Raw genomic sequence first — 18375 nt, 5'->3', positions numbered from 1 at the left:
TAGAAAAGAGCATTTCCCTTTTTGAGCTCAACCTGCTTGACGGGGCCTCCAGAGTCCAGCTTTCTTTGTACTTCCAGTATTAAACAGCACTGCGGATACCTGCAACACTGATGATAACCCAAGCATTTTGATGTTTTCTGGAGATCTATTGGTGCTTTGTTTTCTTTCGCCACTTGTTTGTTTGTCAGCTTTGATTGAGGACACTCTAAATTTTGTTTACTGCTCCTCTCTCTGAGCGTGTTATCACATGCTGTAGGTTTCCTGGAATCTATGCAGCCTCTCATGCCTTTAGATAACTCAGGTTGTTTGTGCGGTTCTGTCTGAAGTCAGACTCCAAAGGCCTGACTTGATTATTGAGCATGTACTGTACCCACGTGGGGCAAACAGTAGAATGCATTATCATACAATCATGTTAGCCAAGTTGTGTTTGTCCGCAGTGTTGATGCTGTGCAGGACGCTTTCTTATGTGTGAGATAAAGGTCATAAAAGCTTAAGGTTGTTTGGTTTTCCTGTTTGGTGGAGAAATTGTAGGTGCACATCTGGCCAAAGAGATAAAACAGTAACTTTACCTAATTAATAACTATACAACCTATAACAAGATAGATAGATAGATAGATAGATAGATAGATAGATAGATAGATAGATAGATAGATAGATAGATAGATGTGTATTAACGTGTGTTAAACATATAGTATACTATTTATATTGTCATAATGATATTTTATCATGTATAATATTATATAAGTATTTATTATAATATTAAAAATGAAGGAGTGTTATACATACACACACATACCCCTTTATTTTATAGAGATTTATATTGATATTGTTTATTTATTATTTATTCATTCTTATATCATAATTTACTTTTATGAAACAGGGTGGACGTTCTTGAACACTTGATTTACGCTACAGAATGCACTACCTGTATTTATTTGATTTACAATTCAATAACTTTAAATTGAAATTCAAAAGAAATCAAATTCTTCTTGCCTGAGGCCAAATATATTTAAATTCCAGCTCATGAAAGTCTAAAGGAACTAAATTCTTCAGTCCTTGCCTGACCTGCTCTTGTCCCCTCTCTAATGGACCTTTTCATAGAGTTTCTTTGTATCATCTTTAAATTGCAAAGTTTCACACTTTCTGAATGTCCGCATCTGAAACCATAGGAACGCTAGAGTTCATTCAGCATGCCATGGATAGAAAAATGTCTAAACAGACTTTAAAGAGAGATTCAAGTCTAAAATATCATTATGAATTGAAAGCTCATTGTCATTCCTTCCACTGAAAGCTTGTGTCCATGGATATGCGTTCCTAAGCATTTATCTCCCACATCAAGGCGTTTATCTCCAATCAGAGCCCCTGTGAGCACCTCCATTTGTTTAATTGGACGACATCTCCAGCCACTCAAAGCCAACTCTACAAAGAGCTCACATATCTTTGCCTGGATGAGGTCGGCTGTGTGGGATCTGAACTCCACAAACTCTCGAACCACAAAGCCCTGATCAAAGTTAAACTTTGTGCGTTTTGGCCAAATTAAAGGAGTGAAGAAGGGATAAAAGGAAATTTGAAAGAGAGAGAGAGAGAGAGAGAGAGAGAGAGAGAGTTATGTGTAATTAGAGTCGTAAATAGTGAAGCACTCATATAATACCTGCACTGAGACCGGAGGGACTCAACTGAAGACTGAAGAAGTTTGAGAACTTCTCCCGCGATAACTATATTATGTTCCTACCAGCGGTGGACATTGAAGAGGCTGTTGTCATGACAACAAGGTGGCAACACATATTCAGTGGACCAGGCGGGGAGAATAACAAGAATTTATTGGACATTAAGGAGGAAGGCTTGGGAGCATATAACCATTAGGCACAGACAATATGTGTCACTGCATACAAAACAACACATTAGAGGATGAGACAGCCCGACATATACCCCCTATGTAGTATTAAGGTATTTATGCATTTACAAATCCAATATAGTCCACGTTAATGATCAGCATGAAAATTTTATGTGGACTGTATATGTATATATAGTGTCTTTTTTTCTTATGCCAAGGAGAAATAAATCTAAAAAAGATTTTAACCTATTACCATGGCTGGCTTAATGCCACTTACTAAAGTGTGGAGCAAATTGGATAATTTGTCATAATATAACCTTAGGAAATCTTAGAGAGTGGGACCCTAAACACAAAAGTAGAAGTAATGGCCAATTATCCCAGTGACAAGTCAGTGTCAGACAACTGGGGAGCACAGGAAATGGTAACGGTGAGGGAAACACGGTTTACTGCTGTGGCTTGGCTGTATATTTCATTCCCATTGTTTTTTCTTGACTTTGAAGGCCACATTATGTTAAAATGAAAAATATGAACTTTCTGAGGAGATTACCACCCAGTCTTTTCCTCACACAAAAAGACCATTCTTCCCTAATTTATTTTCCCACTGCAATTTAGTTACAACAGAGACAGAAAAACAACTGTTTAGAAGCATCTAACCAAAAGACAATTTTAATTTCAATCAAAGCAAGCATCTTCCTTGTTGTTCTCTCTTATGGATAAAACATAAAAAATAATGGGCAAAAATAAAGACAATCAGTCATTTGCCAGTCCTCATGTTGTTCCAAGTCATAATGAACATAGACTATAAAGCTTTCAATCAAAACTGCAGAAGCACCATGAATGTACCATAAAAAGTGGCATATATGACTTTATTTAAAGTTTCCTGAAGCCATGTGATAGATTTGGGTAAGAAACAGATATAAAATGCGTCGAATTCTCTTCACTGTTTAAAACGTTTTGATGTCAATTCATTCTTGAAAGTCAGATCTTTTCAAATAATCTTTTGAAATCGGTCCACAAAACCTGTCTGAATGATTCATTTAAGAATGATAACAATAAACTAATAAAATGTATCAGCTAAATAAAGTTTCCTTTTATCATATTATATCATAGTAGGATATAATCTTAATATGATTATATTAAAAATATAAAAATGTAGATTAAAAAAATATATATTGTTATATAATATTTGTAAAATATATGATATACAAAAATTTTTTATCATATATCCATGTTTGAAATGATATGCTTGAAAGTAAATTCACATTTAGTTTATATATTTTGAAGTTATTATGATCAAATTAATATAATAAATATTTATAATATTAACATATTAACATTTGATATTAATATAAAATAAATGACGTTAATCTTTTTCATAGATCAGTGTCTAAAATTTTACATATTTGAACATTTATATTTTTGTCTATATTGTTTTAATCATATTCATATTCCATTTGAATAGCTTTTTATTATATGATGTGATTTTCCCAGAATGCACTACCTGCGTTGTCTTTGAATTATTATTCAGTCAATTCTTGTTCCAGTCTGATTCCAGCCAGATTGATCTTAGTTCCTGTATTCAACTCACTGACTTGATTCAGTCACGTAAAGCTATCATATGACTAGAGAAGAGTTGTGATATTGCTTTACTGACTACTTTTAAGACACTTTTCTAGTGATACTAGCGATTTCGTACAGTATGGGTGGGTAAATGATGGAAAAATGTTCATATTCGAGAGAACTATTCCTTTAATAACAGAATGCCAAACTAGTAAATCAAATCAAAACAACGCAGCAGTTACTCTGTGCCATCTTCTATCAAATGCTATCGGTGCGAGAGAACTGTGCTTAAAGCCAAGTCATCAGTCATTCTGTGTAATTATGGTGCTTCTCATTTGTCTTCTCTTTTGTGAGGCAAACACTTGGAGATTATTCACAGTAGATGAGCACATTCTGCTTAAAGGATGTGCTCCATCCCGCTGAAAAGCCAGCCATGAAATACAGCCCGACAAGAATTTGGCAGAAATGTTTACAGTCAGCGATGCTGTGAGTGACGTCATCATTCCAGGAGAACCGTTTGGTTTTCACGAGCCTCAGTCCCACTCATATTCTCGGCATATGTGAAGAGACCTAGGTAGCTTTGAAATGTGTAACACGATTCCCCTGCCTACAGGACATTTGCACAATGGATGCTGTCTCTGCATCTGTTTGTCGAATAGAAGTAATTCATAAAGCTTGCCACTCAGCCACATTACGAATACATTTCCTAATCTTCCAGCTCTAGTGAATAGGGAATCAATATGCTGTGTGTTGTAATGATTATCCTTCTTTGCTTGTCGAATTTGCATGTCTCTGAAACAATCCATAAACAAACATATCGATTTTATTTTTCAGATGTCTATATCGTTGTCAATTAAATATTTGCTGCAGGCAGAAAAGTCAAATCTGGGCTCCTATGTTCTGTTCTATTTCAGAGCAATATGCTCACAAATGAGGTAAGCGCTCTGCGATTGGCACAGTTCCTGCACAGAGTTTAATTAGTTTAAAATCTGTTAATCTCCCAAAGCAACTGTCTGATTTTTCACAGATGAAGAGGAATGATGGGGAAGCAGACAATGCAAACAGTTGTAAATTTGGACTGGAATATCAGAGAAGCTGCTGTGGATGCCAAATATTTATAGATCATAGCGCTCATATTCATAGGGAGAATGGCATTTGGAGATGTAACAAGCCAGATTTGTTCTGTGGACAAGTGTACCGGCCACTATACAGTGGTGCAAACAGCTAATATGCAATCTGATATTTCACTTCTGAATCATCATAATTATATATATTCAATAAATTGAATTAATTAATTCATTACTTTACTGAAATAAAAAAAAAAAATTTGTGAAACAAATATAAATTAATAGATCTAAGAAAAATAAAATAAAACTACACAAAAGCACATAAGTTAAAACTATAAACTGAAAATATAGAAATACAATTTTCTCTTTGTTTGACCAATGAAAATAATTTCTGTTTAGAAACGCTATCCTGCCAAAATTACATACATTAGCAATCATAAAAAAATAAATAAAATAAAAAACGGCTGGAAATTTGAGTGTAGGAAGTTTATGCACATCCTTTATCCCGATAAAGGTAATGAGATTTTGTGTTGATAGTCATGATTTGCATTTTTATTTGTTCTTGTTGTGTTGATGAGGCTTTTACCTTTTTATTCTGCCATTTTTGGTTGGTAGTCCAGAGCACTGGTCCTCACAGTAATGATTACCCCTATTGAATTTCGCTCTCCGGGGAAAGACAAGACTGCCAAGCAGTGCGGCCTGAGCAACCCCTCTCCATGATTGAACGAAAAAGATTCTTTCGAGTAGGTAGCATGGTTACAAGCGTCGGTGCAGTGGTTGGAAAAATGATGGGTGGGGTTTGAGAAGGGGGGCTAAAAAGAAACTTATCAAAATGCCATCTCATTTCCAGTGTAGCGTTTTCCCTCTCTTTAGCGCCACATTGTGTTGTTTGATCTTTGATTGTACTCTGAAGTTAAATCTGCCCATCTGTCTCCCTCCTCGATCTCTGATGCGTTTACAGAAACATTCACGGAGAAGCGATGAGGCCAGTTGTATCATACTTGCACTTGAAAAAGAAAGAATATAAATATCATTCATGCAGTTTCCAAAGTGCTCCACTGGCAGAAATGGGTTCATTCAACCCTCATATCATTTCTGGGTTTCACGCTGTGAGCATAACTTCTCATTTGCTAGTTAAATTAAAAACCCAATCCAATCCGAAAGCTCACAAGTAACTGAATCTGCCAGGTGTGTGACGTATGTATGCTCTCACTGCCTTTGTCATTGTAATCGAATCGGAAATCTGCTAAATGTGAATCTAGAACTTCACAGTGACTTGCATTCAAGTTTGGAGCAGACAGGACTTCTACCTGCTCACTTTTCTAATCGCCTCCTTATCTAAGAAGCTCAGAACCAATTGCTGAGCTGATAGACTATAAACCTCCCGACACTCACCATGTGAGCGACTCTATACTGTTGACTCTTGGGATCATTCTAGCACAGTGCCTGACTGCTTAAAATACTCTATTTCAGATATTAGAGCTCTGTGTGTACAGGCAAGCAATTTTTGCATGTGCATGGTGTTGGGCTGAAAAGAAGGACTGGGATGTACGTGATCAAACTGAGCATTTGAGTATTTACATCTTACAGTCAAATTTGGGGGAACGAAGCTCAGCAGCTCTATTTCCATTTCACACATACGGAATATCAATAGGACAGGTGCAAATGAATCACGTATTGAGCGCAGGCATTTAATTTTCGCTTACATTATGATCGTATGTATGATCATGCGACAGGTCTTTGAACTTCCACCTTGCATGCTGACACATGGAAGAAGTACCATTCTTTTGTCTGTCTTGCCACTGTCTAGTAACAGGCTTCTTGTTGCAGTTTTAATGCAGTGGATGAAGGCTGCGCTCTTCGCTACGTGACACACTGCATGAACTCCTCATCATGTGTGTCTTATCACTGTAACCAGCACGCTTCAAAGCGATGTGCCCTTGTTGGTGGTTGCCCTTTGCAATGATAAGAGTGTCAAAGCTGAGATGAGATCAGAGTGTTTTTTCTGGGGTTACACACTTTATAAACTAATAGAGTGAATTCCCTACATTATTCAAGTATTGGTGTATCTCAAGGTGTAGTCAAGTTCATTAATGTGGTCTTCACAAAAAAAATAGTTTCAAGCAGTGTTAAAGTAATATTAGAATGAATTAATGGATTAAATTAATAAACTAACTGATCAATTAAAAATATACCATTTTTAATCCATTTGGTTGAGTGAAATAACTGATATCCCATTCATAAAGATGGTCAGTTCATTAGTTTTGAATCAGTGAAACGGCTGAATTAATGATTCAGTTATTCACTCAGACAGTCATTTCTTTCATTCCTAAATGATTCAGTTTATTTGAATGAATTGAATAAATACCACAATTGATATGAATAGCCAAGACTACCTTGTATGGGTCGAAATGATAGATTTTTCTTTTATGCCAAAATTAATTAGGATATTATGTAAAGATTCTGTTCCATAAAGATATTGTGTATGGTAAATATATTTACATTTTATTTTTGATTAGTAATATGCATGGCTAAGAAAGTCATTTTGACAACTTTAAAGGTGATTTTCTCAATATTTTTTATTTATTTATTTTATTATTTTTTTTGTACCTTCAGATTTCAGATTTTCAAATAGTTGTATCTCAGCCCAATGTTGTTCTACACATCTATGGAAAGCTTATTTGTTCAGTTTTTAGGTGATGTATAAATCTCAATATAAAAAAAATAAATAATAAAAAATAAATTAAAGGGTAACTAAACCCCTGGTCAGAGCCTGACTCCACCCACTGGCAATATTTGAAAAATGCTGAAAAATGGGCAGAGCACAGCGGAGATAGAGGGGACAAACCGAGGGCGGGGCTGAGTGGGTGGGGCGTGAACCTGAGACCCGCAGTGACGGATTAATTGACAGCTGCTGTCAGAGTCGCTAAAATGGAGAGTGACTGTAGTGACGCAAGTAGTTTGCAACAGAGCGTTCATTTGAAGTAGAGGACTTTTCTCCCCCACCTTCACCTGAAGTGGAGGATGTCGAGGTGTCTGTGGCCTGAGCCATATCAATTTGAGCCGCTGGCTCAAACTGCGGTCTTAACTCCCGCACCGCGATCGGCACTGCGTAGCTTTATAGCGCGAGCTGTGTGGAGAAGCCCATTTCCACCTCCATTGCGTTGGAGAAGCAATCCCGCGTAAAATACAGTTTGCACACTCTAGCTCTAGGCGGGAACTTGCGGTCTTCCAGGCCAAGTGCATGCAACCACTGGCGCCTAATTTTAAAGTCTGGTGGAAAACTATGCAGTCCAGCAGTGCTGTCGCAACCAGCAACACTACACCTGCGAACCATCCTGACCACTGTATTAAATACAGATAAATCTACGCCAACTTGAAGCTATCCTAACTGATGCAATACTATGCTACTAACTAACTATGCTTCTAACAATAACATTACACTAACAACTATGCTAGTTAACTACATAGGCTACACAAAATAATCTAAATAAGTATATAAATGCTATTCTAAATAGATGCTATAATAGACTATCCTGGTCGCTTTCAATACTCGCAATTCCAACTCCTGACTCTCTACAGTAATTTTGACGGAAGAACAAGATGGTTTTATACTGCCAAGGGCGTGGTAGGTCGTACCAAGGGGCGTGGTGAGCTGGAAACTGCTTACGTCACCTGCCACTGCTTACGTCACTTGCCACCGCAACATCCAATAGGAAAAATTAACTGCAGTAGCCACCGTTCAACCTGAAGAGGCAGCACTCAGACGTTTTTACACCATATATTGTAGAATTAAAACACTTTATACTCAAATGTCAAAAAAGTTACTCGAATCAATCAACAGTACTAATAAAGCCCCATTCTTACAGATCATTAACAAAAAAAAAGTTGGTTTAGGGTTTAGTTACTCTTTAAACAAAGACCCTTATTATTAGTTTTGTGGTCGAGGGCTTCACATGCACAGATAAACAGTGTACATTTCACCTAGTAATTTACTAATATAATAAATACTTATAATTAATGATATGACCTAGTGCTTTCCCATAACTTGACCAAATATACAAATCATTTTATTATTTAAGTGTTTGGTGCCATATGTATTCATCTCAGTCTTAATTTTGAAATCAATCATTCTAATTATACTGATTTTGAACTCAGAGAAGGTAGAGCGTTGTATTTATTTGAGTTATGATTTCAAAATGTGACATTTAAAGTAGATTTAATATTTAATTAGAACTATTTTGGGGTTGGGACCTGCACTGTTGTTTGACATGCAGTTCCTAAGTTGCAAAACATTGTTTCATTTTCTGTATTTTCAGACATGTTGTGTTTTTGGTACCTTAAAAGGTTTCGATAACATATTCACATCAGCCATACAGACAAAAATACACATATCACATTGCAACATACATACATTTTGGGAAAGGTCCGGATGTTTTCCATTTTACTCTGCAAAATAAAAAAAATTGACTGGTTATTGATAATTCAGTCTATGTACTCTAGGTCACTGGACAACTATCCATTAAAGGTAGAACGCTCTCCATTTGATGAGATACTATCCTTTTACTTAATGGAAAATTTTAACCAAGGCAACCATTGGTGCTCGAAATCCTAAAATAAAATCCTGAGGCTTCAAGAAATACATTGTATGTGTCTCAATAAGCCCTTTCTTTTTCTTTTTTCTGATGGTCGGGTTCTGTCCTCATTTGAATGCTTATCAGGTTAAGATTCACATTACCTGGGTTGTTTGAAGCTGGCAGCCAATTTATTGAACATTGTGCAGGCAGGCACTGCTTTTGAGTAAACCGTTGACACTACTTCCTCTTTATGAAAGTGTTCCGCTGCATTTCCCTTTTACGTCTTAATCTGAAATTCATCACGGCAAATATTGGCGAGCTCATCAAAATGCAGAAAGGAATGGCACACTTAGGTTTCTTAATTGTTTTAAAAGCCTCACAGTCATTACATGTCTGACATAACAACGCAAGCCTAGAGCACCTTCAAATCATTCCAAGAAAAAACGTAATACCAACAGAATTCATGCCTCTGCTTATGATATTAAATGCATTACCTCTGAATAACTTTCATTCAAACTTAGACACATACAGTATAAGTGCAAATGAGGTTCAGTTCCATCTTGTCCATGAGCAAAAGCTTGCACCTATGGTGCCATCACATCTCCAGCTGTGACTTCCCGTTGTGTACTGGTGCGATCTGTCAGAAGTTAATGATGAATGCATCGCCTGTAAAAGTAAAATCATAACTTCTTGACGCATATGGCCATATTATGCATAAATATTATAATATTAAATAAATAAATATATATAAACATAAATATAATATATATATATAATATATAAACATAAATATAATATTAAATATTACACAAGTGGCAGCACGTATGAGATGGAGGGGGCAATATACTGTATTGTGTGAGTGCATGATCCGCTTCAGAGCCAGATGTTCCACTTGACAGGCCCCTTGAGTGGAGGGCTGTTCTGCCAGCTGTCCCCTTTCCTACTGCACATGCAGCCATTTGTTGGTAGAGTGTTAAAAGCAAGGGGAAAATCAACAGAATGGCTTTGCACAATGACCCCCCCCCCCCCCCCACCCCACTTGCAACTGTTGTCCAAAACAAATAGTCCCATGAAATTGCAGTTTTCCCAACAATGCTTTTGTTTACCGCAACACCATTCCCCGAGTTTCAGTATGCAGCTGGCCAAATCGGAAAGAATTATTGCCCTACCTCTATTCCAGGTGAAGCCTTTTGCGTTTCCCTTTTCCCTCGTATAATGCATGATAATAGCAAAATTCATTCATCAAAGGCTCCTGCTGTTATTCCCTGGAAAGAGTTATATTTAACTTGGATAGGTCACAGCATTTTCCAGAAGGCTCTGCTGAGAATATGAGCCTGAAGAATTATGACTTTTCTGACCCAGGTGTGGGCATTATTCATGCTTAAGATCCGATCGCTAGCGCTACCAGAACGCAGGTAAGAGCAGCCGCTGACAACTTAAAAATGTCAGGACTTTTCTCAAAGTCTTTGGCCTAGTTGGGGAAACTTGAAGAGGACATTTTAGTGGCACGTCATTGGTTCTTGTACTATCAGCATTTGTGGATGTGACAATGTTTGGGGTTGTTCTGGTTTTCATCCTACTGTTTTTTTCTCTACTGCATTTGGAATGACATTTAAGTGGATTTCATGTCAAGAAGCACACTGTTAAAATTATTATTATTATTTAAGATGTCTTTCAATCTTTCTACTTTGGAATTTCATGTTAAATTCAATGTATATTTGCTATTCTTTGTGATTATGTGTGCAATTTACAAGTAATTTCTGAGTGAAATGTCTACATTTTTCAGTTTAGAAATAGAATGAATAAAGTTTGGGGGAATACTGAATTTTTAAATTCAGGTCAATTCGTACAGCTGAGTCTTTACTCATTTTCAAGAAACAGCTAAAGACTCATCTTTTTCGCCTGCACTTAACCAACTAACACTAGCACTTTTCCTTTTCTTGTCTTTTAATAAAAAAAAAAAAAAAAAAAAAAAAAAAAAACCTACCTATGCGTTCTATACTAAACTAACTGAGACTTGTCATGGCACTTGTATACTTTTGTTGTTCTCTTGTTGACCTGACTGCTTCTATTGTTATCATTTGTAAGTCGCTTTGGATAAAAGCGTCTGCTAAATGATTAAATGTAAATGTAAAATGTATGTACATGTGAGTTTAGGCTAATGCATTCTCTTGTTGACTTTTCCAGCTGGAACAACATATATCTTTGGGAAAGGAGGAGGCCTCATAACCTTTAACTGGCCAGCCAACGAGCGCCCAAGCACCCGTACAGACAGGCTGACAGTGGGCTTTAGCACTTCGCTCAAGGATGGGATCCTTATCCGAATCGACAGCGCCCCCGGCCTGGGAGACTACCTCATGCTCCACATTGTAAGTCAGAGCTTCTTGTTACTTGATCTGCCACATCTACAAATTTCAATCCTAAAGGCCAAAATAAAAAATTCAACGCTCACAGTAGAGTTTAGAGCTGTCACTTTTAGTTCGAAAATCGATTGCACAATCAATTGGACCAACCAAAAAAAGTTTCGAAAATGAAAATAGGGAATCGATTTTAACCAAATATGTACACTATTAATTTTTAAACAATTAAACATTAAAAAAATATAGATGTAACAAAACTCACAACCAAGCAGAAAAAGAAAATAAAGAATTCCGAAAGTGCAGTATGCGTTGCGAAAGCTAGACAGAAAATACCAGCAATTTTACGCGCCTATAAGACCCAGTGATGTCGAAAGCGTCCTCTTATGCTGCGTTCACACCAAACGCGAATAGAGCGTCTGGCACGAATAATTTCAATGATAAGTCAAAGGCACGTTTACGCGCATATTGAGGTCTCGCGGCGCGGTAGACGCGAATTCACCTCATTCGCGCATCTAGTTACAGGAGATTCTGAGTTATGAAAAAGACCATTGCAAGCTGAGAGTGACCGGCTTTTGTGGTGGAAAATTGGCAGTAATACCCCCACCTTGCGCAGCTGTACCCGAGTGTCCCTGGGACATCAGTAGGGATGGGTACCAAAACCCGGTATTAAAATGGCCCCGGGGCTAAATTATGAAATACTGTAGTATCAGTAAGATCTGACGGTATAAGTTCTGCTTTCGGTACTGGAGGGGGAAAAATTAATGTATTATGTATTTTTGCTTAATAATGTTATCGTGAACATTTTATCTCACCAAACATTTCTAATGTGCGATCATATTAAGACGTTTGTCTGTGAGATCTGCGAGATCCCTCATGCGCGCCGCGGAGGCTGTCCGTCAGTCACACACACACACACCACGACGAGCGCGGCGCACGCACAGACATAACAGTATGAAAACTCCCGCTTAATAATAAAGAGTGACGATGGCGAAGAGATTTGCTTAATAATGTTATCGTGCACATTTTATCTTACCAAGCATTTCTAATTTGCGATATTATTAAGACGTTTGTCTGTGAAATCTGCGAGATCTCTCATGCACGCCGCGGAGGCTGTCTGTCAGTCACACACACACACAACAAGAACGAGCGCGGCGCACACACACGCATAAGGGGCCGTTCACATATCGCGTCTTTTGCGCGCTCAAGTTCGTTATTTCAAATGTAGGCACGCGGTATGCGCGCTCATAATGGAAGCGACGCGGTCGCACGTGCACGTAGTGCGACGAGCTCGTTTTTTCCATACGCGTCCGCACCGCATCGAGTTAAAAACATCTCAACTTTTCAGAATGCCGCAAGCGCACCGCAGTTCATGTAACTTCCTCACCTTTTCCGTAACAACGTTGAAAGCTAAGCCAAGATGAAGGAACAGCTGATAGCTGTATGTGGATTTTTAAATTAATTTAGTAGCAGTACTACTGCAAGCAGTTTTTAGTGCTGCAAATCCATTTATCCATTGCTGAAATTTCTGTGTCTTCAGGGAGAGAGCACGTCATGGTTGCTTAGCAACGGCAGACTCCTCTGGAGCGCAAGTGCCCGAAGGCTTTGGGGAAAAAAATCAGAAAGCGGCGTGCCTAGCGTTTTCCACGCATTTTTAGACGCAATATGTGAACGGCCCCTTACAGTACGAAAACTCCTGCTTAATACAAAGAGTGACGATGGCGGAGACAGCAAAACGTTCCAAAGTGTGGTTATACTTCACTAGAGTTGATGCAGACAACGCTCGTTGTCATAAGTGCAACAAAATTTTTGCATGTAAGGGCGGAAACACAAGCAATCTGTCAAAGCATCTTTCAAAAGTGCATTATGTGCAGACAGAGAAATGCAAAGTTTTCGACTGCCTAACACAACACTAAGTACCGATAAGAATACCGTTAAAGTACCGGACTGTTAAGCAGTATCGGTAAGAGTAGTAATACCGTTAAAACCTTAACGATACCCATCCCTAGACATCAGTGCGGTCGGAGCGCGTCTTCTCAACAGCTATACATATAGTAAATAAAAAACACTCTGCTCTGGACCCCGAAAATGTTGATCGACTTGTTTTCCTGTCCAATAAATTTGTAATGTCCCCAGCCTTTTTGCACGTTTCATGCCTGCCTAGTGCCGCCTAGCCTAAGTGTCGGTTACGTTCAATAAAAAAAAAACACACATGGCCTTTTCTCAAGTCCATTTAAAGTTTCATTTTTTGAACAGTTGTTTGAAATGGATTGAATCATTATTTAAAATAATCTTTGAGATTTTTGAAATGCCTAAATCATAAATGCAGCCAGGTTGAAGCCTGCAGTGATGTTTTTCTTTTGTTATGGCAGCTGTCCGCTCTGCATATATATTTTTTCGAGAATGTTGCACTCCTGTTGCTGTTTGTTATCCTGCCAGAAACTTCATGCCAATAAATAAGAAATATTGCTGACTTGTGCGTTTCCAGCGCTCTCTTTACGTTTGTCCATTATTTGACGTTGAAAAAGGAAACGTCTTTTTTTAGACATGGAAAATCGATTTTACAATCAATTCAATGAACACTTATGTCTTAAAAATCGAAAATGATTTTTTTCACAAAAGTGACAGCCCTAGTAGAGTTTTTGGTGTTTCTGATGCTCAATATTTGGTGTGACCAGTAATTAGCTGTGAGGCTGATGACTTCAGCATTTTATATATTTATAATTATTTAATCATTATTCAGCATGCATGCATTACATTGACAAAACTTTTACAGTGTAAAAAAAAATATACACCAAGAAATGTGATTCTTATGAACTTTGTATTCATCAAAGAATCCTGGGGAAAAAAGATCACAGTTTACACAAAAAATATTAAGCAGCACAGCTGTGTTCAGCACTGATGATAAAAATAAATATTTCTTAAGCAGCAAATCAGCATATTAAAAATGATTTTCTAAGGACTTATGTGACACTGAAGACTGCAGTAATAACTGCTGAAAATTAATCTTTGTTTCAGAGAGATAATAGTTATAGTATTTCACAATTTTATTGTTTAAATTTATTTTAAGCTGCAGCATTTGTGTATATCAGATACTTATTTAAACAGCCTTAATTAGTAAACCAAAGTCCCTGGTTTGAATACATTACAAAAAAAAAAATCATAGAAAAATAAGCAATATTTCATAAGTGCATACATTTTTCATACATACATGGGTAATTAAGTGGTAGGAGTAGCGCTGCAGCATCTCAAAAATAGACAGTCTCAATGTGACACAACATATGCTTCCATAGTATGCGTCAGTGCCGCGTTGATTATAATGGGAGAGATTTTGGGTGTCGACAGGGTGTTAGCGTTCTGTGCATTTCATAGAACCAAACACCTTGTGGGTGGTATCTTTTTCTTTCTGATGCACGTCCTTGTAAATAATCAGTCCAAGAAAAATGATGTCTTTCAGGCGGCTCTTTTTTGAGTTGCACAGTTTCCCTTCTCCATTAATCTTTGTATTGTGTCAGTGACAATATGAAGTTTGTCACTCCACAGCTGCATACAAAAAGAAAACTTTTCCTCAGATCAGCCATGTTAACTGTGAATTTCTTCAGAAGTGATGTGTTTTATTTTGCTGAGCTGCACAGTGTTCTTTTTCAAATGATTAAAAATCAATACGTACGCCACACGGAAGCCCAGCAGCTTTTTCCCTACAGTTTATCCATGGTGAGAGCTACTATTTGGCCGGATGTGTCCATAATGTAAATAATTCAGCACTCATGTAATGGAAGCTGGTTTGGTAATTAACCTGCTTTTCTGAAAGACAAAAGGATAAATCTTCAGACAGTATTTGTCACCAAGGGGTTTTTAACTCATAAACAAACAATGGGGTCATTAGAGTTTCCTTTTTTTTTTATTAATACTCCACAAACAATATATAACGAAACATTTTGGACACCTTAACACACACAGATATGCGTTTTTTATCCATTTATTTATTTATTATTATTAAAAAAAAAATTGCACTACTTTTGACCATATCCATTTCACTGAAAAATTATAATTATGTTTTGCATTTAATTATTTCCTAATTTGATAAACATTTCAACACATTTGTGACAGTGTAATAGTAAATTAATTATAAGATCATTTTAATTAATAGATAAGAATTGACACATGGATATTTGTGTGATATATAGATAATTGTGACTGTAAAGCTTTTACACTGTTACAAGCTTATTTTTAAATAAAGACTGCGCTTGTGAACTTTCTGGAAAACTGATGCTTTTTAAAAATGTCCTGATTTAATCAACAGTTTAACACATATCCAAAAGTTTCTTACTGTACAGTATAGATCACTATGACATATTGAAACTGATAGTAAACAAACAAAAAAGTTGTATATTATTACATTTGCACATAAACAAGTGACCTTGTAGTTTAATGGGGGACTGAATGTCTTTTTTTTTTTTTCAGAATGTGAATGGGGAATATTTCTCTGGCTATCTCCATCTGTCCACTAGTTTTATTGTGGCCCATGTTGGTGGTCCACTGGGACTCTTGGGGCTCTGTAATGGGCAATATAACTAAGGGCTTTTTATCTAAACCCTCACCCCCTGCCTCTACCCTTTGTGACACACATGGACATACACACACACACACACACACACACACACTTGCCCCATTATAGCAGTGTAGCACTGATGGAAATAAGCCTCTTCTGCCAAATGAACTAAATCTAGAGCACAACTCCAGAGTAAAGGGAATTAAGCGGCCGTATTTTATAGACAGTTGCGAAACTTACGTAACTAGTGATTGGGAGTTGCCTTTGATTAGCATGTACTAGTGTGGAATTAATTTTTGCATTTGGAACACTGTACAGGGCACATTACGTCTTTGATCTCTTTTTTAGATTTGAGCACTAAACATTTACTCCTTGGAACGTAAATCCGCTTTTATAATGATTTTAAACCTTCATCATGTTTGCCTTCAACTTTTGGAAGAGAAGTAGGTGACGATGGATCAAAATGTCGCTGTTTTATTTTTGGGCTGATTATGGAAGTCTCCCTCCACTTATTTCTTCAGCGCTGATAATGAGCATGCTATTTTCAGCTGTAAACGCTTGTCTCTCTTACACTTCTGAACTGAATGGCTGGTGACACCATGCAATACCTTGTTAGATAGTTTCCGGCAACAAGGGAAATGTCAGTGCTGTTGCCCTTCAAACATTCCACCTCTGAAATGGCAACCTCTGTGATGGAGTCTGCTAACAAATTACTTTAACTTGAGCCTTATCAAACCATATAATCTAATGGGGTCAAATTAATACCACATTTTAGACTAAAATGCTATCTCATGACTATACCATTATTAATGGTATAAAAACTGGAAAGCCAGTGAGGTCCAAAACAACAACACCCCCATTAACTTTTATTGTATGGTTATTGTATGTAAAAAAATATACAATAAAAAAAAAGAAAGTCATACAGGTTTGGAAGTACATGACGTCAGGTTTTTTATTTTTGGGTGAACTGTCCTTTTATCTCTTGATTGTTATGTCTTGCATCTCCACACATCAAAGCAGGGAACATCTGTCCACTGTGAATTTTGGCGTTTCTCACTTTTAAAGTCATCTGATGTGTCTTCAAGATATAGACATGCCATCTGCTTCTCGCCATGTATTCTGTCCATGTGACACATTCATCCAAATGTCATAACAGGTCTTGTCACACTCTCACTTCATAGTCCTTTTAATCTCAAAGTCAAGCAAAGAACATAATTTTAAACTTATTTTACTTCTGTTATGTGTCACACTTTTCAGTGAAATGTATAAGGTGGGTAGGGATTGATTTTATCCATCAGAAAGTGATTGGATTGTGAAGTGGTTGTTTCAAACCAGAACAGGGCAAGAAGAATTACAGTCTGCAGTGATGTCAGTTACATATTATTACATATGGTTACATACAGTTACATATATTATGTCAGTTGTATGTTAAAAATGACATAATTATCATAATTTTCTGTCTTCATCAAAATTACTTGAAATGACTTCATCAGTTTCGTAATCATACATGCATGCATCACATCATCAAAATTTCATAGCATACATACATCATTTCCAAAGCTTTGACTAGTACTGGTCTCATTCCCTCAGTAGGTAAGAGTGTAAAATCTGCCAAAATCTGTGGACAGAAGTGTGAAAACGTTTTGTGGGAGATTTGCTGATGCTGTATGCGGTTATCTATAGTTATATAAAGACTGCGAAAAGTTGCAAGCAAATTAAAGTTTCTCACATAAAAACACATTTGTTATAGTTATAATTACTCATATTGAATTCTTTCTTTTTTTATTAAATATAAGGTGAGCAAATGAACATTACTGACACATTTAAACATTAGTGTGTAATCAAGTAACATTTGAACAGCTGCTTTTTTATGGTAGTAAACCAATGAATCTAATACAAGTCATTTTGACACCCTGTCTGCATCTGCATAGGGTCATGCATTGTAGAATTATTATTTTGACAATAATAAAACCATTCATGACACACACACACACACACACACACACACAGATTAAGCCTTTTTACAGCCATTGTTACCCTACTACCAGTAAACCATTCATGCCAGCATGTTTGCCATCTGTTGACCGTGGCGGTCTCACATGGGAGAACGATGCTCTTTTGTAAGTCGTTCTGGATAAGAGCCTTTACTAAATGTCTTTAATTTAGACATTTTCTGCTGGAGAGAGAGTAAGAGGCAAGGAGAGACTCTCGTGAAGATGTCCCTGCTGTTCTGGCTGATTGTAACACTCATCACACTTCTATTTGAAATTGCCTTTCTGTTCCTGTGTCTTCCTTAAGAGTTAAACACTTAAAGAAAGTTTCGAATGACTAAAGTTAAATGCATTTAGAATTTGCTCCTTCCCTAATACGAACAGCAGCGTCTGCATAGCATTATGTTTTTTTTGTAAGACTGTTGGATACTCATTAA

General features: G+C 37.0%; 1 protein-coding gene across 11 annotated transcripts in view; it reads left to right on the top strand.

The window, feature by feature from the left end:
• LOC132112569 (neurexin-3a) overlaps positions 1–18375 on the top strand; it is a 280631-nt gene that overhangs the window by 201943 nt on the left and 60313 nt on the right. For all 11 annotated transcript variants that reach the window (XM_059520110.1, XM_059520100.1, XM_059520106.1 and 8 more), the window contains one exon: positions 11226–11407. In XM_059520110.1, coding sequence (XP_059376093.1) covers positions 11226–11407 — 182 coding nt within the window. The remainder of the gene's footprint in view (positions 1–11225; positions 11408–18375) is intronic.

This window comes from Carassius carassius, chromosome 32 (genome assembly GCF_963082965.1).
Source record: "Carassius carassius chromosome 32, fCarCar2.1, whole genome shotgun sequence".
Lineage (NCBI taxonomy): Eukaryota > Metazoa > Chordata > Actinopteri > Cypriniformes > Cyprinidae > Carassius > Carassius carassius.
Note: the sequence above shows the minus strand (reverse complement) of the source record. Positions and strands in the feature narration are given on the sequence as shown.